The 25,535-nt window shown below is 39.5% G+C and overlaps 1 protein-coding gene across 1 annotated transcript in view; it reads left to right on the top strand.

Annotated features, from left to right (window-relative positions):
* cita (citron rho-interacting serine/threonine kinase a) overlaps nucleotides 1–25,535 on the top strand; it is a 51,757-nt gene that overhangs the window by 2,982 nt on the left and 23,240 nt on the right. The window contains exons 6-24 of the mRNA XM_042501702.1: nucleotides 2,711–2,853; nucleotides 3,245–3,338; nucleotides 3,424–3,630; nucleotides 4,487–4,640; nucleotides 5,967–6,156; nucleotides 11,564–11,669; nucleotides 12,227–12,370; nucleotides 12,531–12,650; nucleotides 15,502–15,672; nucleotides 17,041–17,094; nucleotides 17,190–17,243; nucleotides 17,576–17,716; nucleotides 17,861–17,986; nucleotides 19,002–19,097; nucleotides 19,980–20,096; nucleotides 21,181–21,290; nucleotides 22,096–22,270; nucleotides 24,631–24,828; nucleotides 25,033–25,086. Of these exons, the coding sequence (XP_042357636.1) occupies nucleotides 2,711–2,853; nucleotides 3,245–3,338; nucleotides 3,424–3,630; nucleotides 4,487–4,640; nucleotides 5,967–6,156; nucleotides 11,564–11,669; nucleotides 12,227–12,370; nucleotides 12,531–12,650; nucleotides 15,502–15,672; nucleotides 17,041–17,094; nucleotides 17,190–17,243; nucleotides 17,576–17,716; nucleotides 17,861–17,986; nucleotides 19,002–19,097; nucleotides 19,980–20,096; nucleotides 21,181–21,290; nucleotides 22,096–22,270; nucleotides 24,631–24,828; nucleotides 25,033–25,086 (2,454 nt within the window). The remainder of the gene's footprint in view (nucleotides 1–2,710; nucleotides 2,854–3,244; nucleotides 3,339–3,423; nucleotides 3,631–4,486; nucleotides 4,641–5,966; nucleotides 6,157–11,563; nucleotides 11,670–12,226; nucleotides 12,371–12,530; nucleotides 12,651–15,501; nucleotides 15,673–17,040; nucleotides 17,095–17,189; nucleotides 17,244–17,575; nucleotides 17,717–17,860; nucleotides 17,987–19,001; nucleotides 19,098–19,979; nucleotides 20,097–21,180; nucleotides 21,291–22,095; nucleotides 22,271–24,630; nucleotides 24,829–25,032; nucleotides 25,087–25,535) is intronic.

The raw sequence follows: 25,535 nt of genomic DNA, 5'->3' as shown, positions 1-25,535 counted from the left end.
TGCTTTACATTTTAATACCCAGGGTCATAGTAGAGGCCTTTATGTTGTAGATCTGCAGGTGCTTCAGTTATCAACTGAAGTACACTAACTGAAAAAAATGATGCCACTGTGGGCCTTAGTTTAAACACTGTTGAGGGAAGAGGGGCTGTTTAAAATGCATTTTTTTGTATTTTCTGAGTAAAGTCCTTGCACTAAACTGAACCAAATCAGTCAATTCACAAACGATAGCACCAACCATGGTATGGTTGGTGCTATGGTATGGTGTTTGATGTTAAATATCCATGATCTTATTTTCTAGGAGTGGTCTATCTACACAGAAAATAACATATTATAAAGGCAGCTGTTTTCAGTGTCACCTTTTCATGAGTTGCAGGCATATTTACTCAAAACCTTTAATCAAATTTATTTGAATGAGCAGAAACCTGTGTAGTAGCAGGAGCATAGGACGATCTTTAAAGCCATCAGGTTAAATAAATCTTATTTGGTGTATCAGTATTATTGGTTTACAGACAGTTGTGTTAAATTATTATTATTATTATTTTTATTACATTTTTCTCCCAGTATTTGGAGAAATTTACCTGTTTGTAGGAAGCAAGTGTCACCACTGAATTTATTCCGATAATGTTTTGACCCTCAGGCCTTTTTTAAAGATCAACAATCTTTGATCTTGAAGTCTACTGCTAGTGATCAGCACCACTACAACCTATACTGTGTTACTTTTCTATATGAAATATCCTTTTTTGCCATCAAAGCCACAGTTAGATGAGAAAGAATAGTTAAGATACATTAACCTTGTTGAACTCAAAAAGGACAAACAGAGGAAATACCTCAGTCAAAACTAAAAGAAATCCGCCAACCACTACAGACCTGCCAACTGGGCCCAGCTACTGTTGTTTAAAAATGTCTTCAATATAAGCGAGTTTTCTGCTTCTACACCCACAATGTCTTGTTTTCTATCCTTATACCTGTTTTATGCACACGGAGTACAACATGGGTTATTTTTAAAGATAGCTAAACAGGAAAACCTTATTGGAAAGTGTCACTTTTTTCCATTTTCTTTCCCAGCTGTGGTTTTCAGAACGCGACTAATAAAACAGTTCAGATCAGTCAGAATAGTGTATGAGCTGTTACAGGAAGAGATCTGAAGGGAGGACTGAAAGGAACAACTTGTATGTAGAAGAAATGCTTTGAAGCATGCGTGTGTGTGTGTGTGTGTGTGTGTGGGTGTGTGGGTGTGTGTGTGGGTGTGTGTGTGGGTGTGTATTGGGGGGTGGTGGTGTAGTTATCCTCTTTCAGAAGTGGGAAAAAAAAAAAATCACCTTCCAGCAACTTCAAAGTTGTGTTGTGTTATCATTTTGGCCTGCAGGCTAGCCACAAGTACAGCCAAGAGTCACCAAGGTTTTACTCAGATTAACAACATTATTCAGTGCTGGCAACAAGACGGGAGGTGCTGCAGTCTTATGGCCTTGCCTTTGTTGGTTAAATTGTGATTTTTTTTAGCTACTTGCACTGAAAATCACACTGTCACATTCTAGAAACTGTGAAAAAAATGTGAGAAAAAACATGACAGTCAATCTGAGCTAATGTTTTCCTTAAGCCTCCCATGTATTAATGAAAGATGAAGGACCCCTGGATCTCCACTTATTATGGATATATAGAATTAATAGATTATCTTCTTCTTTGGCACTGGTTAATCAGGTTGCCAGGCAATTTTGCCCAAAATATTAGTGTCCTTCTTATAGTCTAATCTTCACAGGGGCAATTTGAGAGTGTCACAGAATGTCCTGTATCATGAAGGCTGTTAACCTCAAAGGGAATATGTTTTCTGGGATGACCTGTCAGACTGGCTTTGGGTGCGGAAAAAAATGTTGTACTTATACTGCCCTTTGTTTTTCTTTCGCCCACCTGCTCCTTACACCTTCCTTCATGCCCCCTGCATGTCTCCATTCTTTCCCCTCCTCTCCTTTCACTCCCCTTCTGTCTCACCCTGGTCCCTAACTGAGCATGGAGGAAAATACAAAGCATCCATCTTTATCCGTGTGTCAGAGAGGCACCCAGTCTCCCTGTTGCTAGGTAACACTAGAGAATGCTCCTGTTCATTCAGACTCGCCGACCATTCATGCAGCAGGGGCTCTCTTGCCTGTTGTGGCTGTATGGCTGCCACCATATAGCTCAAATCAGCCTGACCAATGCCTTTTATCTCACGATGCAGACAGCAGAAAAGAGAATTTGAGTCAAACATGAGTACGGTTGATTTGTTAATTTGTTTTCCAAAACTTTAAAGATGCTTAATAAGATTTTGTTGTTGTTTTGATATGTTGCTTTGACCGCAGACACGTCTTGTTTTAGCTTGTGATCACAGACACACAGGTATGTTGCCAGTATTGTTTGTGCATTTTTAGCTTTTAAAGACCAACCCTTTGACTGCAGTATCACAGATAAATCTGCAATAGTAATCAGTGTTACATAACTGAATCTATAATGAGGAGATCCAGCCTATAAGCTTAAGCTGAATAGAGCTTTGATGTCAGCTCAAACACATGTGGTCCTACACTTGTTTTTCTTTCTAAATATAGACCTATTTATAGGCATTCATAAATGTTTCAACAGCCATGTAATACCTGCTCATTTATATCACACACAAACAAACATTGGAATTGCAAGTAGTTTTACACTGCCAGTTTCTGACTGCATACAAATGTGTCTTCAGGCGATGGAGTACTTGCCTGGAGGCGACTTGATGTCACTGCTAAACCGATACGAGGATCAGTTTGACGAGTCCATGGCTCAGTTCTATTTGGCTGAGCTGGTAGAGGCCATTCATGCTGTCCACCAACTTGGCTATGTCCACAGGTAAGAAACCAGCCACTGAGTACGACCTCTCAATGATAAACGGCTGACATTCAAGGCTTTCAGGAATAACATAATTACATAAATGGGTCCGGAGATCCGAAGTTGGTACCTGTGCTCTTAGATCCTCACTAAATGTCACTCTTTGTTTGCCTTTTGTTTTCACTGGAAGGCCAAATGCACATAATTCAGGAAAACATTAACTGGACATGAGAAATGTAGCTTTGTAATTTAACCTGGAGCACTCTGTGTGATGTTATGTAACAGAAAAAACACTGCTGGAGTTTACAAATGTATTCCATTATCATCAGAGCGGTAGACATATTAGAGTACTCAGGCAACAAACAGCTCTGTAAAAGCAGTATCAAATCCCTTCTAAACTATCCGCTTGCAGAGATGTCAAACCAGAGAACGTTCTCATCGATCGCACTGGTCACATTAAGCTGGCAGACTTTGGATCAGCTGCCAGGCTAACTGCTAACAAAACAGTAAGTAGATTACAGAGTTTGCTCTATGTATTGACTTCAGTGTGCTTGACGGTGACATCATCTTGTTTTATTGATGCGTTTCCAGGTTGCAGCTCCCACAGTGCCTGTTGGGACCCAGGATTTCCTCTCCCCAGAGGTGCTGGCAGCCATGAATGGGGGCTCTCATAGCACCTATGGGGTTGAATGTGACTGGTGGTCCCTGGGGGTCATAGCCTATGAGATGATTTATGCCAGGTCGCCTTTTTCTGACGGCACGTCCACCAAAACAATCCACAACATCCTCAACTTTCAGGTACACAGACTACCATCTTGTTTGTACTGACCAGGGCTGAGTATCATTTAAAACATACCAGTTACGATACCAATACCCTTAAAGTGATACCGATACTAAAAGAGTCCTTCATTTGATACCTTTTTCTTTTCTTCATTTGATACCCATCATGTGAATGGAAGCATCTGTATAAAATGCCACAATATGTCACACGTGTGTAGTATAGCCATACCTTTGAACATTGTGGCGGCATCTCGGCATGCTTAATTGCCACCACGCTTGACCTCGCCACACCACAGACAGTTTGGGGGGGTAGCTTCTGTAGCAGGCCTATCACACATCACAATCAAAGAGCGCTTGACATGATTTGCTTCAAGCAAAACCATACAAAATAGTCTTTTTGTTTTCTAGATCTGGGTAGAAAAAGAACTGAATGCAGGTTATTGTTTGAGTGGTGAAGTTTTTATACCACTTGGTTCTGGGTTATTTCTGTCAATACCTTACCCTTACCGTTGTGGGGGAAGCTGTGAGCAATGGGAGGCTGTGGCTCAGGAGTTAGTGCAGATAGTCCACTAATCGGAAGATTGGCGGTGTGATTGGCTGTACCGGTTGTATGTGTTAATAGTTACTGAGTAGCAGGTGGCACCTTGTATGGGTGAATGTTACATTTAGTGTAAAACCGTTTTGAGTGGTTGGAAGACTAGAAAGGCATGACACAAGTGAAGGTCCATCTGCAATCCATTTGTGTTTGATCTGTAATTGTTCTACTATTACCATTCCCAGTAAAATCAATGAAAATATGCATTCTGATTTACCTGAAGTAATACCTGATCACTCATCATGGAATAACCTCCTTGTCCATGTTTTTTCCCCCCAGCGTTTCCTAAAGTTTCCGGAGCAGCCGCGGTCCAGTAAGCAGTGCGTAGACCTGCTGCAGAGTTTGCTGTGTGGAGCCAAAGAGCGACTGGGTTTCCAGGGACTCCGCTGTCACTCTTTCTTCTCCAGTGTAGACTGGAACCACTTAAGACAAGGTGAGGAGATCCCTCTCCCTCGAGACTCTGTTCTTCTGTCTTTCCAGCGAAAATGCTCAGTTTAGCTTGAAATGACAGTGTCACTGTAACTATGTTACTGGGTAGATGATGTACGACCAGTTGTCAAATATTAATGTTGTTTATAATATACCTAAGTGTACTGTGTGCATGTGGTTGCACATAGACAACAAACAGCTATTGCGTTGCCAGTGGTGCTGTCGGTAGTAAAATAATGAGATTCTGTGTGCTGTTGGCAGTAGGCCAGCTCTTTCCTGAGGAGAATGGGAGGGAGGCAGAGACAAGAAGCAAGGCAGACAGGAGTAAAGATCTGCAACTCATCTCCTTCTCAACAGACGCAGCACAAATCTTTTACGCTAGCGACAGCAAGACACGCTCTCTGTGGCGGAAATGCACGTGCGTTTTGTTAGACATTGTTGCCATCAAATGTGAGCTGAATGACAAAGAGTTTGACATTTTCACCTGACCAGCTGTGGGAAAACACGCCCATAACAATCACATTATTGGACATTTTCAGTGAAGCGTGGTCACATTAAAGAACCGCAGCTCGACAGAGGCTCTGTAATTCACACGTGTAGCTGCATGGCTGAGGAGTGTTTATTTTTTGTGCAGAAAACCTTGTGTCCTTAGACGAATAAACTCCTTTTTCTGATTCTGAAGTGATTATCAAACATTGCTATGCTGGTCATTTCCTCTGAGCTGTTATCCATTTATAATGTCCCTATCAACGCTGAATGTTAATGACTCTGGTTGCTTGTTCAAAATCCTCAGGGTCCCCAGCAGACTGTTATACAGTGTTTGCAATGCAGACACTTTTTGTGCCTGTGTTAGTGTGTTAAAGAAAATATTTATTGATTTTTTTTTTTCAAAATTTAATTGTAATAAGTTTTTGACTTTGATTAGTAAAAATCAAATAGAAAAAAGAGAATCACATACATAAATGTTGAAAATAAGAATTATAGACTTGGTTTATTGATAAACAGTCACAGACAGAGCTTTATGCTTCAGCTTTGGCTCCAGCTGATTAGCTTGCTCTGCTGCAGTGAGGGAGAGCGAGTGTGTGTATGAGAGAGAGAGAGAGATAGAGAGAAGGAGGGAGGGACAGAGAGGCAGCATGTGCATCAACGCGCGACTTACCGCACTCTAGGCTCCCACAGCTCTGCTCCGTTCCTCCTCCCTTCCTTTCTCTCCCCTTTCTCCTTGTTGTGTTTTTTTTGTTGTTGTTTTTTGTTTTATTTTTTCCTACTTTGTTTGGTGCTGCTTCCTTTTTTTTCCTTGCCCTCTCTTACTCCATCCTTTCTCCTGCAGTTCTCCCGCCTTTCGTTCCTGCGTTGCATGCTGAAGATGACACCTCTAATTTTGAGGAGCCGGAGCAGGCAGCCCCCCGGCCAGCCTCAGCAGCCCAGCGAGGAGCTCTGCCAGTGGGCTTCCAGGGCCAGGATCTGCCCTTTTTAGGCTGGTTCTTCAGCAGAGCGTTGACAACATTGGCCAAAACTGAGTAAGTGCTACCTGTTTACTAGATATTGCTGGGTTTTTCTTTCAAGAGACAACACAGAGACCTCTTGCATACACCTCTCTAACACACCTTTGTTGGTTAAAGACCCCACACTACATTTGGCTGTTGTTCCGCCTTCAGACTCTTCATTACCACCGCAACAAATTCCAGGTAGCCTTGGTTCAAGTGATCTAGAGTGGTGCCCTGGGCAATTGGTATTGTGTCCCTGTCATTAGTGTTGTGCCTGTTGGGGCCAAAATGGGTTTTGGCCATATGCTGTGTCAGACAAGGAGCGAGGGAGGGGAGGGATCCCCCTGTTCTCCAGTGCTCCCTTCTTCTGATCCCTGTTTTTGTGCTTCGGGATCACACGTAGTTGATCCGATGCAGAGATAGATCAAATGAATGGACCAGAGGATGTGAGCTGGCGTTATCTTGCCATCGGCACTGATTGGTATGCGGCTGAGTGTGTCAGTGAGGGTTTGCTGAGAGGTGGAACCCCAGACACGGGCACACTCCCACCCTCGCTGCTGTTATTGTGCTTTCTCTGTTACTGTGCAGCATAATGGGCTCCTGATTTTTATAGCACGGATTTTGGGACTGTAATTATCCCAAATGGTGTTTGGCTTTTTAACCTCTGATAATAATGCGAGAGGATGGGTTTCATTTCTGTAGCCCCTTGGCAGTGCTCTTGCAGGTTAATGGTCCTGGAGACTGCGGACCATGACAGCAGCAGCACCAGAAAGGGACGAAAAAGCGTTAGCAGATTAGACAGGGAAAAGGATGAGAGCTCAGATTGGGGGAGAGAATCTATTTCTATGGTTACTACCGTGTTTTTTTTTTCTTCCCAGTCCCCACCCCCATCTTTACCCGTCTCATCTCCTCCTCTTATTTTCTCCCTCTTCTAATGTCTCTGTCCCTTGCTGTTACACCATCAGTCATCTGTTCATGGTTTTTAACTGGAGCCAGTCTTTTTCTTTGCTGCATTTGATTAAGAGGAGCTCAGAGCTCATAGAATGTGTCAAATGTGTGTGTGGGTGCATGCATATGCATTTACACATTCTTCATGACAATGCCAAAAATGAGAGAGAAATGAACCCAGAGCCAGGCATAATGAAATGCTAATCATCCGTTTTAGGGGTTTCTGTTATTCTGTTTTCTTTTTTTCTCATTCTGTGTGAACTTGTCTGTCTGACTCCTCATTAGTAAAACTCAACAGAAAAAAATCCCCTTAACAGCTTGTCTTCAATTTGTAAGAAGCTATGTGTGGTTTAGTGTCAGAAAATCATCTTTGAAGTATGGCTCAAATGAAGGCTCATAAACTTATGCCTTTTGATTTTCTGTTAAGAAATCTGCCCTTTTGAGGTAATATAGGACAAGTCAAGGTGTTTTGGAAATTGTATACTGTGTTCTCGCGTAAGCTGTGAGGATATCATTTTGTGATTGATCTGTCTGGTCAGTCACACTTTGGTCATGAGCAGAACATCTTGACAACCACTGACCAGATTGCCATTCATGGTTGCTGCCAGCTGGCCATGGTGTGGATATTCATTGTCCCCGGAGGATGATTCCTAATAATTTAAGTGGCCGACTGACTTTTCATCAGTGCCATGGTCAGAACGTCCCCTTGTTGTGGTATCTAATGGCCCTATTTCCGAAAAAGCCGTTGGTCTTTGGAGGATGATTCCTTATGTTTTTAATGATCCTCTCACATGTCTTTTTCTGCTGCCATCAGGCCAAAAGCCACGCTTGGATACAAGAAAAAATTCTTAAAGGAAAATTATTGTGTAAATTGCTGAGCCCATTTATGCCCCACAGAAGATAAACCCATTTTGTTATAGCTCCACACTCAGGACAAACTTAAAATCTTTAGCCTCAGCATTTGACTTAGACAAGACTTTGAAAACTTGCCCATATCATTTCAAATTCTTCTTATTATCAGGTTGTTGATTTGTATTTGGACTCTTTTTGTTATTTTGATTAAAATGGGCCCATTTAGTAGTTAACTACTTTGCACACATTGTTAGAATGAAATCTCAGCAAAACATGATTTTTATTGCAAAAAGCAGAATTAACTAGAAAAAAACTGTAGAGCGCAGATCTCTGCCAAGGCCAAACATGTCACAGCATTAATAAAAGCAATATTTTATTTGTGTATCGGCCTCACAATTTGAATTTGCTCCAAAATTTCATGGGTTCCTTCTTGGCCCATGCTACACCTCTCCACTACGGGTGTAATGATACATTGATCTGGGTCGATATATAGATTCAATGATCAACGATCCAAATACATTGATACATATCATGATCTGTAAGATATGCCTTTATTTTGAAATTCCCATGGCGCATCTGTGTCACCATTTCGACCCAAGAGCTCCTCCTTCCTGAACATTCAAATGGAAAGTAGCTGAGAAAAAGGCAAGGCCCCTAAATTTACTCAAATCAAAATCGTATTGTGGCGGACATTGTAAATCCAGCAAATATCTGATCTTTGTCCCAAGAATTGATATAATATTGTTTTGTAATGGAACTTATGATTTACACCCCAACCTTTCACCAAGTTTCATTACAATCAGGCCAGTGATTTTTCCATAATCCTGCTGACAAAAAAACCCAACCGAAAACAAAATCTTCCTCGGTGGAGGTAATGGAGACATCTCAGTTGCCTTTTACATCTATGATGGTAATTTCAAATGTCATTTTGTCCAGAGGTACCTTCGGACCAAAATGTGCTTAAATAAAAAGTTTTCACCCCATGATCTGGTGTTTAGGTTTTACATTCCTTCCTCAGGAACCATTTACTAATAACTGTATTTGGTCTGCTGTAAGGTATTTATTTAGTTATTAGTTTTTAGAGGTTTTTATTAGTTTAGTTAGCCTTTACTGCACAATTTCCTTGAGTCTCTGTCTCTCTTTGATTCTCCTCAATAATGCAGTTTGCACTGGCTACTCATTTATTTTTCCTCCACAGTACAGAGACATGACAACTACCATATTCCTCAGCTAGGAGAAGAGTGGTCTGGCATTTTCTCTCTTGTAAAAACATTTATTTCCTATTTTGCCTACATGGTGTTTAGAACAGTAGAAATATTACCCATGCTTCCTTCAAAAATTGATATTTGTTCCAAATTAATTTAAGCATACATAACAAAAGGCAGGAGAAAACAGTTGGGGCGAAGAATGGTCTCTCCATACTCACTCAGAGTTAAAATTTCATCATGCTTTTGACAGTCTGAAGAGAGAACAAAGAGATTAGATAACTGAAAATAACAACTCAGTGCAGATTCCCCCCAGCTGAGGACGTTTAAATTGTCATATTATCTCTACAGTAGCCACCCTAAAACGATTCAGCTAAGCGCTGGAGAACTTTATGAATTTTGATGTCTAACATCAATTTTTAATTGGCAACAGATACAGCTTGCTGGAACGCCTCCTCATTTAATCTAGATTCCTGTGAAAAAGGCCGGTTGGGGTATTGCTGTTTTTGTCAGAGATGTGAGCCAAATCTGTGTGAGTGTTTCTCCTCTCTCACTATAAATATATATATGTATATACAGTATATATGTGCTGTATCTATGTGTGTGTGTTCAGGGGGATGTCTCTCGTTGCAGAGAGGCAAGGGGAGCAGTGCTTGCCTTTGTGATTATTTTTACCACTGTGACTCAGACTGAGTCAACTTTATTAAAGATCCTTCTGCTGTTTTTGTGAACTCATTCATACAGACCCATTCATTTATTTAGAAGACTCCTGTTCAGGGTAGAATTTTCATTTTTCTCTGGTCAAGAAAAGGGTGAAAAATTGACTGTGTTTAAAATTATTCCCAAAGAATCTAAACAAAATAGGACATCGCCTTACATAAACAAGAAAAATGAGTGCATTGGACTCACTACAGAGCTCTGTGTGGACCCACCCCAAGCCAAAGCATAGCCCAAATTCTCCTGTCACATTATTTTGTCAGGCAAACAGCAAATATTCCCAGGTCTACGCAGCTGTTTTGTCATGTCGCCTGTTTGCTCCTGAATGAACCGTGATGAACAGAGTATCCTCGGCTCGTTCTCACTTCAAAATGCTCTGTTGAATGTTTTCCTAACTGTTGTCAGTAGCCTCATTGTTGTGATGACTAGATATTTGTCAGAGTACTTTACTTATAAAGGAAACTGTATTTTAAGCTCTCGGTGTCTGTGGCTCATTTATGATGTGTGGGTGTTGTCTGTATTTCAGAAACATTAATTAAGCTATGATACTGTCTTGGCTTGTTGTAACTTGAAGTGGCTCTGTTTCATGATATGAGACTTTTACTTAGTTGATGTGATTTTAAAATTTGTAATATTTTGAACGTTCTCCACCTTCTTACATAATAGAGACATATTTTGAAAAATTCCATTTGTTTACGCTTTACATAAGCTTGTTTATAATTTGGTAGATGGCTTCTCCAGGCAGTCTAAGTATGGCAAAAAAATCATATTGTGGTTATTTTTGACAGATTTTGTGGTTGTGTGATAATGAGAATTTCTACATTTCTTTTCACTGCTGAGGTCTGTACGAGATTTGTTCTGATATCATTTTTTTGCCGTCCCAATAATGATTCTGATACCCGATATTGTTTATTGGCCAATACCAAGTGCCGATCAGATACCATTGTGTTGAGAAAAAAATTAAATCACTATATGCTACTAACCCTGGAAAGAAAAGCCTTGCATACTGTTATCTTTTACTGGTGGGACTTTCCAGTGCAAATTACTACTTATAAAGGGGCATTTTGTTTAAAGATTTGCAGACAGATTTGCAAACAACACCTTATGTGTAAGTTACTGTTTTAAAGCAGTAAAGAGTAGGAGGAAGTTTAATCTGAGTGGGAAACTACTTTAAAATGTATTGATAAGTTACATGCTTTTCGGGTCGCTTGTCATGTTGTAGCCTTTATATACTTATCTTTTGATTAAAAAATTAACCGTTATGCTCTCAATGTCAATTTTCCCCATGGTGTTAAACATATTAACATAACATATTTTTCAAGGTATTGTATCAAAGTTAGAAACTTTAGTTTTGTTACTGGAAATCAGTTGTTTTTGAGTATGATTTGTAGGCTGGGGCATCTCTATAGCACCACGATTCCACCATGTTTAACTGTGTGTTGTGACACATTTTTCCTAAAAATTGCAGTTCCTGCAATTTGGATATTCCTAATGACCATATCGACATTTCAATAATATTCTGATTAACTGTGCAGCCCTAGCAAAAAGTTCTGCAAAAAAATTCTGTTTAGTATTACACTGGTGATACCCTACACACAACATGCTAACCGTGTTATGTTGATGTTTTTCATGCTCTAAGTGCTTTGCCAATGAGACAGATTGTATTTGTGTTTTGCTTAAATAATATTGAAGAATATATATATTCATGTTGCTTTCAGGTCAGTGTCTGCAGGCCTCAACTCTCCTGCGAAGACCAACTCCATGGAAAAGAAACTGCATCTTAAAAGCAGAGAATTACAAGAAACTCAAGACAAATGTCACAAGGTGAGGCTGTACTCTGAGCCATTTTATTTGTGTTTCAGTATTTCATCACAAGCCTTTTTGACAAAAATGTCATTCTTATTTTCAAATGCAAGAGCAGCTTTATCAGGCAAGACCACAATGGTCTGACTGGAAACTGTGAAACTGTATTTTTGTATTTCCATATTGTAGAACTTTGCTTTTCACCAAAATAATAATAATAATAATAATTCAATCATGGGTTTTAGTAGCAGATGTCCTGTGCTTATTCTGGCTGAATGGCTAAACATAGATCAACAGGCTTCTGGTGCTGCTGTAATAAGCCAAGTTAATCATGTTGTCTGTGCAACATAACAACTACATTTTGAAGCATTTTTATTTGTGTGATAAATGAAACATTTCAGTTATCATGAGAATCTAAGGCTGGTTTAAAACACCAATTTAGGTAGCTTCATATTTCTGCCACATTCAAAGCACCATACGTTACTGAACCAATTAACCTTTGAAAACCATTGAAAGTCAGCGACCTTCAGTGAAGCTGCAATGAAACTGGTAGCTGTGCTGTTCTCTTGTGGATTCAGATGGAGCAGGAGATCTCCAGGTTCCAGCGTAAAATGACTGACCTGGAGTCAGTGCTCCACCAGAAGGATGTGGAGCTGAAGGCATCCGAGACTCAGAGGAGCATTCTGGAGCAAGACCTCGCCACCTACATTACTGAGTGCAGTGTGAGTCTTAATAACAACTGCGAGCGTGTAGAATTGAAAAGAAGTGTTTAAACTTAATAAAACTTCTTCACAGGTTGTGCGTCCTCCACACTTAGAAAAAAATCATTATTGATTTGAACAAACAGCCGCCTTGAGTTTGTGTGCACATATGTGTTTGCAGAGCCTGAAGCGAAGCTTAGAGGAGGCACGTGTGGAGGTCTCTAGAGAGGATGACAAGGCCATGCAGCTGCTGCACGACATTCGCGAACAGAGCAACAAGCTGCAGGAAATTAAAGAGCAAGTATGTAAATCTTCTCATTCAAATGATCCTCTGTCTCCTCCCTCTCATCACGATAATGATGTGGTGCATTGGAGATTTTCTTATAAACACTTCAAGGTATTTATACTGAAAAATGTGTAGAGAAGGGGGAAAGCATGCCTTCGTACAGCTTCCACAAAGCCATCCTCTTATGTTAGGAGATTCGTCTACTTTCTGCAGTGTCGTCTTTACACTAGCATACCTGATAAAGCAGTAAGTGAAGCAGCAGGGAGATTATACTCTCTTCAGTGTGTCCCTGTAGCACAGGCAGGGCTTCCCCTCTGAGGACTCCCTTGTCCTCAACACTCATAAAGGTCATCCCTGCAGATGGCATCCTTGCAAGGTGCAAAAGTGTGGGAGACTTTGATCATTACTCAAGAGATATGCCCACCCTCCACCCCCAGTGGAATGACATGCAGTACTAACAGCTTTTAAGTCAACATTTATGATTCAAATCACAAATTAACCCTCATGAAACCTGAGCAAATTGTCCTGATTTCTTTCAGGAACATTGCAAGAAGGCAATGAGCAGTGAAAGAAGAATTGACCCCAGTATTAGTAAGAAATTAGTAAAAAGTACAACAAAGAAAATTACCCCCAAATTAATAAAAACAAATAATAATTAAAAAAAGAAATAAACAAAAAGTTATGAAAGACACACAAGACTCAGAAAAAGTGCTTAAAATTGAATGTTTTTGTAACATAATTTTAAATATTTAATTATGATAATTATAAACTTTTTCCCTAGACATTTTTCCCTAGCTTTAAAAAAGGCATGAAGTCTTTTGCAAGAAATCTGTAGATTTCTTGCAATTTGTGGAACATTTTTACTAAGTTGCTTCATGCCTTTTTTCCTTGTTTTTAAAAGAAATGAAAGGGTTAAACTTGAACCTTGAAACTTGTTTACAGGCAAGAACACTCAGCTGTAGGCATGGGACTATATGAAAATTTCATGTCACGATTATCCTGACCCAAAATAATTGCGGTTCATGATTTTATCCTAAAAATCACCAAAACACGCTTAAAACCAGAAATAATTCCACAACCAGAAACAATGGATCACCAGAACTGTCCGGAGACATGGACAACGATAAAGCAAAAAAGGACTAAATTACAGTGCAAAATTTAAAGGGGCTGATGGGATCACATTTCACTGGAGTTGTAAATTGTATAATGCCATATGACAAATAAATGATTGATTAATTAGAACTCTTAAAATTGGCACAAAAATATACTGGAATCACTTTACCTTGCATTTGGTTTAGAAACAAGTATCTTTTTAGTGAAGTTCCTTTTTTTTTAGTAAAATTCAAACAATCTTATAAAGCCTGACTTTTCAACTATTTGAAATGGCATTGTATCTTTTAATATAAAACAATCCAATTTCGTTGTTTTTTTTTGTTTGTTTGTTTGTTTTTTGAGCTTGGTACATACGCAGCCTGTTTTTGCAGTCTCTTTTGTTGTTGGTTGCCCAGCAGTCTCTTTGGACGCGGCTGCTGAACATGATTTTTTATGATTATGCTGATAATGGACATCTACCATGATCACTTTATTGAGATTGTCTTTTTTTTTCAATCCATGCTAGATTTGAATATCACTCCATCCCTGCTCAGCGGCATGGACTAAAGCAGACTAAAGACATCTAGTGATCAAGACCCAATCAAGTAGCCTGATGTAACCAAATAAAGTTGTTTATTTTCTCATTCATCGGGTGAAAATCTTGATGAAAAATCAAATCAAAGAGTGAGGAGTTAACCAACATCAGTATCTCTGCAAACATTTTTGTAGATTTAAGCAGTTAGTTTCCCTTCTACTTGTAGTCTCAAACTTGCCAACTACAGCTTTAAGGTGGTAATCCTTGTTTTTTTTTTTTTTATTTTGACATTTTGTGTGATAAATGGTCATTACTATAATAATAATAATGATAATACATTTTATTTGTAAAGCATTTTTAAAGGAACGCAAAAACACTGTACAAAAGTTTAAAAAAAGCAACATAAATATAATTATATAACACACAAATACACAGCAAACAAATTGCAGACAACGTACAAAAAACTAAAATTACACTAAACAATCACTATAGTGCACTGTAGTTCCTTTAGATCACTGCACAATAAAATAGTGTCAGCAGATTAGCCAGGTATATCTCTGTGTAACATTGGCAGCATTTTTTGCCCTCGCTAAGAGCTCAGTTCCTCTGTTCAGCCTGTTCCAAACAAACTCCTGCGGCTGTTGTATCTTGTAAAAACTTGTACATAAAAACCTCCTGGTTGTTTTTTTCCAGACTAAATAGAACAGTACAACTATTGTGCTTAACTGGACTGCGTAAATGAGCTTCTTAAATGTTGGTATATGCTGAAACAACGCTTAAATAAAGAAATTTGTAACACAAAGAAGCAAAATGAATATGTGAATATGTCGTGGCTTATTGCTTGAAGATTTGTACAGCTTTTTTCTCACATCCTAAAAAAATATTTTCAAACGTAGCAGTTTTCTTTTATTGAGAAAGAAAAATACGTTACAAAAAGAAAAAAATCTTCTCACTTAGATGACAACAGTGACTTGTGTCCAGCTTGCACAGAATGGGTGTGATCACAGCCCGAAGTGATTGGGCAGGTTTCAAAATATGAATGATTGGGATGTCAATCAGAAGTTTACTGAGTTTTGTAAGGGCTATAAAGTAATATGCAAGGGCTTTACTGTAAGATGATCGTAGTGACTGTGAACTTTATGATTAAACTTGATGAAACATGCTCATGAATTTACAGTCAGTGTCTGGAGGACAGTTTTTTCCACATTGATGACCACTGTGTGCTGTCTATGGACTTAGGAGTACCATGCCCAGCTGGAGGAGATGCAGGTCACCATCAGGCAGCTGGAGGAGGACCTGTCAGCTGCCCGACGCCGCAGCGACCTCTACGAAGCTGAACTGAGAGACTCCAGGCAAACAAGTGAGGAACTCAAGAGGAAAGCGGTGGAGTACCAGCAGAGAATCCAGAAGGTGTGTTTGACCAGAGATGCTTATAGGTCACGTAATGGAAATGTGTGTCCGGTAACATGCAGAAGATTTACTTTTTGTCCCTGAAACATAGTATTGCTGATTGTCTGACCAGTGATCCTGGTAATATATTCCCAGAAAAGACGATGAAAATGACCCCAGGTGCCAAAGGTCACAGTTCAAAATCATTACTCAAATCATTATGAAACAAATGTAAAGGTCATATTAGTTTGTTTTTTTCTCAGACTCTACCATATGCTCAGAACAGCTGTGACACTATATTGTCTATGTGCACAAAACAAAAAACAAGACCAGCATTTGTAGTATTATCTTTTGTCACTTATTTTTCTAGTGCAAGATCAACAACTTACAGGCAATACAACAGATTGCCAATAACATTTTGATTGTTTATCCCAACTAGTTTTGTTAGTGAATGGTATCCCTCCAGATAGAAGGTGACTATTGTTCCATAACAGAGATGATTTGCACTGTCTGCTTTTAAATTTTAAGATTTCTTCTTCTTCTCTAAACACTTGTAGCATTTAACTCATATTTAATATTATAATGTAAACCACATTTTTTTGGTAGACATAAGAAGAGTTTCTTTAACCTTTCTCAGATCCAGGTTTGAGAGCTTTAGGGTACACATGGGTAATTGAAAGTGCTTGAATTTTGTATAAAAATTTAATTTCTTTTTAAATTGTCTGCCATGACTGTAACACAGGACAATTGAGAAGTATTCACACTTTCAACCCACTCTCTTCTTTTAATTGTTGTCTGAGCTTCTGTAAAGCCTCTTAGTTCTCGTTATAAAAAAGCTCAGTACAATAATTAACATTGATCTGTTTCTTGAGCTGTCGTGGCGGGTGTTTGAATTTGAGGGATTGGACCTTTAATTTGTTGTTTAACAAAGTGTGGGAACGCTGAATTCATCAAAGCCACTGATTTACTGTTCCCCAAAACTCAAAGTAACTTCTAGTCTAAGATGATATTTGAGGACAGCTTGAGTATGAGTCGCATTAACACTATAGCTGTGAGTTCACATTCAATAATTGTTCGGAGAAAGGCCCAAACAGCCTCAGGTTAAATGGCGTGGTCACATGGTCATAAGCGTCCTGGATGCCTCCTTTGGAAGTGTTCTGGGCGCACCTGACTGAAAACCCCAGAGCAGACCCAGGGCATGCTGCTGGAGTGATTACATCTCCGTTTTGGCATGAAAGCTCTCGGGGTCCTTCAGGAGGAACAAGAGGACATTTGTGGGGAAACTGCTGCCCTGGCTGCTGTGCTTGCCCTTTTGTCACTGCAACCACTAGGAAGTGGATGGATTGTACTTTATTGATCAGTCTCCTCTATATGCCAATTATTTTTCAGGCTAAAGAGCAGGGCAAAGCCGATGTGGAGGAGCTTCTCTCCAAACTAGAGAAGGTAACAAATCAGGCTTGTCAGATTGATCTACATGTTTAGAGCTGCAGTAACCCAGATGTTTTTTGACCAAGTTCACTGTTCTTTGTTTTTTTCAGACCAACTCTGAGCAGCAGGTGAAAATCCAGGAGCTCCAGGATAAGCTGTCCAAGGTAAATGAATTGTTGTCTTGGTTACGGTCATCATTTAAAAAAGAAAACATTCACTCAAATATTGTTTAGGTTTTTTGTCAGCAAGATTATTTCTTCTTTAACCAAATTGAATCAATCCTTTAAATTAGTTTTCTCTCCTGATCCTCTGATCAATACAGCGGGTATACACAGAATTTAGCAGTTTTCCCAATATCTGCCGCCTGCTGTAGTTCTCCGTTTATTCCCTAGACTAGCTGTTCTTTCAATGTCTCAGTGGGTAGGAATTGTCCAAGCATATAAAGACGTTTGTCTTGAGATCCACTAACAGCCTTTGACCTCCTGACCTCCCCCAGGCAGTGAAAGCGAGCACAGAAGCCACTGAGCTGCTGCAGAATGTTCGGCAGGCCAAAGAGCGGCTGGAACGAGATCTAGAGCGTCTGCGAGGCAAAACCGACTCTAGTGACACTTTAAAGCGCCGCCTGAGAGAAACAGAGGTACCAGAGTGAATCCACAGTCCTGAATCATGCCATTTTTTACAAAATGATAATGGTTTGTTTGTTAAATGCTGTTTCCTGTAGTTGGTTCACGCAGCACTCTGCGTGGTTAGCTTTATGTTTTTCTTTTTGGTGTGTAAGCAGGAGGGCAGGAAGACCCTGGAGAACCAGGTAAAGAGGCTGGAGATGGTCGAGCGGCGGGAGAATAAGCTGAAAGATGACATTCAGACCAAATCCCAGCAGATCCAGCAGATGGCTGAAAAGATCCTGGTGAGACAACTACAGATAAGGCTTTCTAATACCCTTACCCATTCAACCCCTTATTCCACCCCTCCCATTCATTTTGCCCTCTCCCCGTCGATTCCTCACCAGTTATCTTAGCACACGCATGTACGCACTGCACACTTTTCTCTTTGAAGAGCTCTTTGCCAGCGGAGCCCTCGCAAGTGGCTACTGACCAACTGCTTCCATTATATGCAAAGATTTTGACATATTTTACTGGTGTCAGCATGAGCCGGCACCGCTCCAGCCGACTTGTGGATTTCCATTTATTCAATGCAAGTTTCTTCATTTCTTTTCAATGTTTTTGATGTAAAAGTATCATTATTAGAACAGCTTTCATTCTGTTTTTTGGTAGATCGTGTTGTCAGATCCAGTTTTTTAGGTTACATTAACATTATACTCTGGCATTAATACTGCATTCGTACTCTCCATTTCAGCTAATACTATTTCTTGATTTTTATTTATACTATTCTTGAATTTATATTTAACACATTTCTTAGCAATTTTAGTTTTATTTACACTGTGGTTATATGTTGTATTATGATATTTATATTTTTTACTAATGGTGGGAATCACAAGAGGACCCACGATAAGATAGTATCACAATACTTATCTGATATGATATTTATGATATTTTATGATTTTAGTGGTTTCATCTCAACTCTATCACTTCTTGTTTCAGCAAAATATAACTTGTGTACTCAAAAAGCTTTTTTTTAATTTTTATTAAATATCGTGATACTAATTTTTTTTTTTTACCCCATCCCAGTTTTGTTTTTTGTTTTTTTCTGTGTTTACATGAGAACAATTGCAACGTAACCCAGTTTTCCCCTCTGGGGATCAATAAAGTATATCTGATTCTCATGATTCATCACTGTGATAGTTTGTGTGATTGTATGTAAGATACAAAGAAAGTTGTGCTGCTTTATTAACATTAATGTGAAAAGTTTGTGGTTGTCGTGTTAGATGTGTTGGGTGATATTTGTGACGCTACTCCCTCCAGGAACTGGAGGAGAATCTGAGGGATGCTCAGTCGACAGCCCAGAGGATGGAAACCCAACTGGTTCAAAAGGAGAGGCTTTATGAAGACAAGATCAAGGTGGGCCAGCGTTATGTTGTCTAAGATATTGAACATTGTATATCTGAGAGTGTTGAAAAATAAATGTAGTCATTTTTTGTCAGTCCTACCATTTTAGATCACTGTTCTGGTGTCATGAGCAGTCACATGTTTTACAGTGGGGTTTGACACAACACTAATTACTGCCTCAACACCAGGTTGGACATTTACAACCATGTCAGTTTGTGATTTAAAAAAAAAATTAATAATGATTGCTTTATCAAGTAGCAAATTACAGATTTTTACTTCAGGCTAGCAGATATCAGATTTTCACTACATATTGATCTTTATTTTTTTCATTATGCATTTTGTCTCTTTTTGGCAAATCAGTTACACTTAGAATATGAGTGTAGGGAGGTGGAGAAAGTACTGTACAACTGTTAAATTATTATAATTACTTTAATTACTTACTAGTTATTGTTGGATATTTGAGCATCGAACTCTACATCTGCTAAATGGTCAGTGCTGCTGCTGGTTACATGTTTTGTCACTGCTGTGGACTGCATTGTCCTGGGTCATTTGTGTTTTGTTCTCGTGTCTTATTATATGCTTCTTTTGCTATGCCGTCCCTAGGAATTGCCCCTTAGGAATAAAAAAAAAAGTTGTTGTTTTTTTTTTTTTTCATTGAATGAATTGAAAGCATACAAAAAGAGCAATTACGCTTAATGGATAGTGAAAAGGCAACCAGATGGCACTGGGGGAGGGAGACGAAGTGAGAATGGAAAGAAACAGAAATGATTAAGGAGGCAATGAATTACCAACAATATTTAAGTTATAGTCAGTTTATGGTGACACCCCTACTTCAACCTCAATGTGTATTTAAGTCAGCACGAGCATAATGTTTGCTGTTTCTGTCTGATGAAGGTTCTGGAGGCCCAGATGAAGGTAGACCTGGCTGACAAGGAGAGCCTCGAGGCCAGAAGGGCCCAGCAAGAGGAGGAGTCGAGGGAGAACTGCAAACTCATCAGTGAACAGAAAGCAGTAAGGAAACACAGCAGGCTTTTTTAAAATAAATCCGCTCTGGCATTAGCTTGTAAATTTTCTTCTGATGTGGGTTTTAAAAAAAACCAAGGGATTTAAAGTCTTGCGTGTTGTCACTGCCTAATGTCACAGGTTTTGTTTTTTTTAATTAGTCTTGTAACAGTAAAAACAGTATCAATGTATGCAATTCGGGTTGAGCGATATGATAAAAATCAAATGTCATATTTTATACCAAGTACCTTGATGTTGATATTGTTGACAATACTGTAGGGTTGGTGCTCCACAAAATACTTAAACAATGAGATTTTGGATAGATACTTATCAGTAATGTGGATAAAAAAAAACAAGTGTAAAGGCAAATTATAAAGCCACTATAAAAGTCCAGTTAATTCAGAAAATGACATCATTTTACTGTAATGCAGCTTTTAATATCAGGAAAAGACAACACTTATGACAATTCTATATACATCATCTAACAGTATCTAGTCTCATGTCACGATATTGATATAAAACCAATATATTGCCCAACCTTATATATAATTGTCTGCTTTTTCTCTCTCAATTATATTATGCAAGTCCAATGTACTGTATGAGTCTCAATGGGTTAAAGCTGCTTGCACATATGACACCTTTTCATTCTCCACTGAATTTGTTATGAGAATTCTAAAGCTAGACTCCACCAGTGTGTTTTGTTACTTTACACAGTAATTTGTTATAGTGGTTGAAATGTATTGGAATTTAGTGATGGATTAAATTGCAGTATACTTCATGTTGTACTATAAAGCCTGAGCTCAAGTCCTAATCTGGTTAATGTGGTAGAATTGAAGCAGTTAAGAAGCTTTCAGAGGCAGTCATCTGACATTGACAGTAGAAGATTCAGGCAACACCTTAATGGACTCTAATAGGATTTTACTGCAGTGCAAAATTCTGTTTCCTGTAAAAGAAATCATGCTGCTGAAATATGTGTGTACAGTGATTCTTAGTAGGATTTGGCTATCATTCAAAAGGGAATATATTCTTGCATTTGAGCCCGTTTTTTGGGATTTGACGTCTGCCATATTATTGTGTCTCCCTTTTCCTACAGACCATTAATGCTATGGATTCCAAGATGAAGAACCTGGAGCAGCGCATTGCTGAGCTGTCAGAGGCTAACAAGCTGGCTGCTAACAGCAGCATCTACACCCAGAAGAATATGTGAGTTAAAAAGACCTTCTGCCCACACTGCTTTCATGAGTGCCCTCACCCACATTGATTCTGTCTCCTCAGGCCTCCAATTGCTTCATTAGTGTGCACTTACATCTTAGTGCACCATAGCTGATCCATCTCCCATGTGTTTAAACGGTGTGTCATCTCTAAGGTTAAAGAGGCTCTAATCAACATTTTATACAAACAAATTATAATATGAACACTGTGATAACATGAGAGGGGTCACCTGAATCTACAGATCCCCTCGGCTTTGCAGTGATTCACAGCAAGTTTAAGGTAATTTTTTCAGCTGTCGGGCTCAAAACCTTATTGTGGTTCCCCATCGCTGCCCTCATAGCATTGTTTTTAGGGGCAGCAAGTAGCATTTGTCAGCGTAAAAAACTTTAAAAACCAACTGTAAACTACATACTCAGCAACAAAGAGACAGACCCATGCTGGTGTTATATCTGCTATATGTCAGTGTTGTTTAAAGGAATACCTAACCTCCACCCGCCAAATATCATTTGTATATCAATTTTTGACCCTGTTTTACAATGGATTTGTGAAGAAAACATACATCAGCTAGTATAATTGAAATGTTGTCACCTCAATTCACAAGGTTTTGTTTACTAAGATAAATAATATCAGTACATCCTGCGACCTGTTATAACTTTTTGGCTCTCATTACTTCTTTGTTTTCTCCTGAAACTTCTTATCTAAAAGTTTTACATGGTAAACAAATGCTATGAAAATCTTTTTTGAAAGTTGCTTCTAAACAGGCAATGTAACAGGCATCTGTGTATATTTTTGTCAGGAAAGCCCAGGAGGAGATGATCTCAGAGCTTCGGCAGCAAAAGTTCTATTTGGAGTCTCAGGCAGGCAAGCTAGAGGCCCAAAACGCCAAACTGGAGGAGCACCTGGAGAAGATGAGTCAGCAGGAGCAGACCAAGAGGACCCGGCTGCTGGAGCTGGAGAGCCGGCTGCGAGAGGTGAGGCAACAGGAAGCAGAGATCTGAGGCAAAATCTGTCCGCTCAAGATTTAAGTAATTCACTTTAACTAGCACACAATGTAGCCTTAAATTATTACAATCCACAAAAGGGATTAAGGCGGCTGATCAGCTAGCGAGCTCAGATCCCTTTCAGATAAACAGCTAATTAAATGCTGAGGGTCTGTAATGGCACCTCCACAAAATTGCCATTGGGCCTGTACACGAGCTGTATCAACTGGTCCAATGGAGCCGACAGCCTTCATTTGTTATCTCTGGAACAGTGCAGTGGCATTTGCTGACAAAAGGTGAGAATATGATATGCAAATGAAGCAGGACATTGTTGCATGGCCAGTGAATAATATACCCTACTTTTTCCCAGTTTTAATCGTGTGTCCCTGAGTTAATTGTTTCTCTTTATGCCAAAAAATCTTTTTCAGAATATTTTTGCATCATGTATTCTCTCTTCCAAATGGTTTCAAATGTTTGATGACTCATCCCGCACTCGGGGGCGTCCTTCCAATCAAATGAGACTTTGGGCAGCTAGCCAGCCACACTGGTCATATGAAACCGCACTTCAGCAGTTGTCGATTCTAATAGAGCAAAATGAAGAGATATATGAAGAGATGTGTGTTTGCATGACAGTGGGCCAAACCTTTTCCGTTTCCGAAGCGGCGGAGGTCTCCTGATCTAACAACATGGCTGCGTTCAGCCCCAACAAAATCTAGCAAAATGTTTACTTGAAATGAAACAGTGGTGTGTTGAGTGTCCAGTACCCTGTTGTGTTATGCAATGTGTTTACAAGCACACTGCCTTTTAATACGGCAGGGTTTATTTACATGTTGCTGCTGATTTGGTAACACACCCACTCAAAAGGCAAAAATGTACCTCAAAACCTGCTGAACACCATTTCACATCATTTAAAGGAAACAGATTAAACCCAGAAACTGTAGCAAGATTGCCCAAACCGTGCTGTAGTTCCATGTCTTGGTAAACTCTTAGCCTGCCCACTTTTTAGCAGTCCAATGAAATGTGATGAAATTTAACATGCCTCCTGTAACTGTACCCCACTCAAATATTCTGTTTTATTGGGAAATAAAAGTACATGTGCTACAGGCACTCTAACCTCATTTTCTCAGGGACTTTAGGGGACCCATGTTGTCAACAAGCATCCACCCTGCAGACATATCCTCGAACAAGATGCTATTTGTCTGTCAGCTCTGGTTTACAATCTGACTTCCTTTAGAAAACGTTTATGCAAGATTCAATGAAGTCTAACATTGATTTCATAAAATTAAAAAATTGTGATTTTTTGTTTATTTCAGATGTTTGAAACTCACCTGTAAATAACCGACAACACATTTAACAGAGCAGTTTTAAAAGTGCGTAATGTTTTTCAGCCACTCTGAGAATGCGAACCTATTCTATAAAAAGCAGTTTTGACGTAATGGAGAACCACAATGCCCCCTTTCTCCAGTTTGAGAGCCCTCACCCCCTGTTGTGCTGTCTGTCGATGTTACCGGCGGACAACCTGCTGACTGGATGTCATATCTCTACCTCCACACACTCTTCCCCACTGAGACGTGGTACACAGATTGGCACTAATTGCTGGCCGTTCTGCACTCCCACAGACAAACACACACACTGTCCTCTCTCACAGACAAACATGTACTTTCAGATGAGATCCACTGTTCCGGCTCTGTAAAAGTCGGAAACACATGGAGAAGATAAATACACCCCTGTGTGTCTCAACTTTATTTTGTTTCATGACCCATTACCAGCAGAGTGTGCATGCATTATTTTAGAGAGGCTCACAGGTCTTGATTTTTTTGTTTTAAATCTTTACATGATGACAGTTTAAATCCAATTACCAGAGGTTTAGTTTTCACAATGCACTTTTAGGTTTCTCTTTGCTGCCCAATTTTGGTTCCAAACCTTCCTATTCCACTCTGTCTGCTCATTGAACTTGTGTCCCCTCTGACATCCTCTCTAATTATTCTGCTTCTGTCCTTACTCCTATGCTGCCCATTCAGCTTGTTTTACAGAAAAAAGGATACTTTTTAAGCTTTGTTTTATTACTTTGTTCTTTTAATTGCTCTTCAGTGTCTGATGACATTAAAAAGTTGCCAAGAAGTCTTGAAATTGGCTGTAACCTTCTGGAAGCAAAGATAGCTTGTATGCAGTTTTATAAGTCATTACACGTTTCAGATTTATATCAACAATATGAAAAAATGCCAGCACAACTGAAAGATGTGGTTCAAATGGTTTCAAGCAGTCGTCTGGAAATACAGTCTCTTTCAGGACTTAATTACGCTATTACACTATGATATACAATGCATTCATCCTACTCTGTTTCCTTGCAGATGGGCCTAGAACATGAGGAAGAGAAGCTGGAGATCAAAAGACAGGTGTCAGAGTTGACCCTCTCCCTGCAGGAGCGCGAGTCCCAGATTAGCAGCCTGCAGGCTGCACGTCTTGCCCTGGAGAGCCAGCTGCAGCAAGCAAAGACTGAGCTTGAGGAGACCACCGCTGAGGCTGAGGAGGAAATCACCGCCCTCAGGGTAAGATAAACACATGCAAGTACATCTGTGCACAATCACAGTCACTCACAGAAATACAGGTGCACATACATTTAGAACAAAAAATACAGGTGCAGGCAATCTGTATTTTTCACACAGTCAGACTAACGTTTATGTTGTCATTTTAGTGTGTAGCAGTTAGATGTGGTTGTATTTTTTCTTTTCATTTGCTCTTGTTTCTCACAGAATCACAGAGACGAGATTCAGCGCAAGTTTGATGCCTTGAGAGACAGCTGCTCAGTAAGTGCTGCCACAGCCTTTTGTCTCCACATTCTGCAGCAGCAGAACCATTTTTCACAAGACCTTTGATTATGTGGTGATTCATGTTCCACTGCAAATATTCATTCTAATGTAGCAATGTAGTCTACTGAATCAAAGCTTTTGCTTTCATAGACGATTTTCCACCTTCGCAGAAAGGCTTGAGTATGGATGGGAATTGATAAGATTTTATTGATATCATCGATTATCTTACCTGTCCCATTCTTTATTGATTATTCATTGACGTCTGAAAATGGTGTGCAATGTGACTCGGGTATGCAAAATATCCTCCTTTAACTATTTTCAAAGTCAAAGAAAAATTTTCTAAGCCTTCCTGTGTGGTTCAAATGTTATCATAACAGGATATTAACCCTTAGTAACTGACTTGCTGCTTGGTAGAAAAGCAGTGGCATTTGTGTATAGTGTTAAAT

The sequence above is a fragment of the Plectropomus leopardus genome, chromosome 2 (genome assembly GCF_008729295.1).
Source record: "Plectropomus leopardus isolate mb chromosome 2, YSFRI_Pleo_2.0, whole genome shotgun sequence".
NCBI classification, from domain to species: domain Eukaryota; kingdom Metazoa; phylum Chordata; class Actinopteri; order Perciformes; family Serranidae; genus Plectropomus; species Plectropomus leopardus.
Note: the sequence above shows the minus strand (reverse complement) of the source record. Positions and strands in the feature narration are given on the sequence as shown.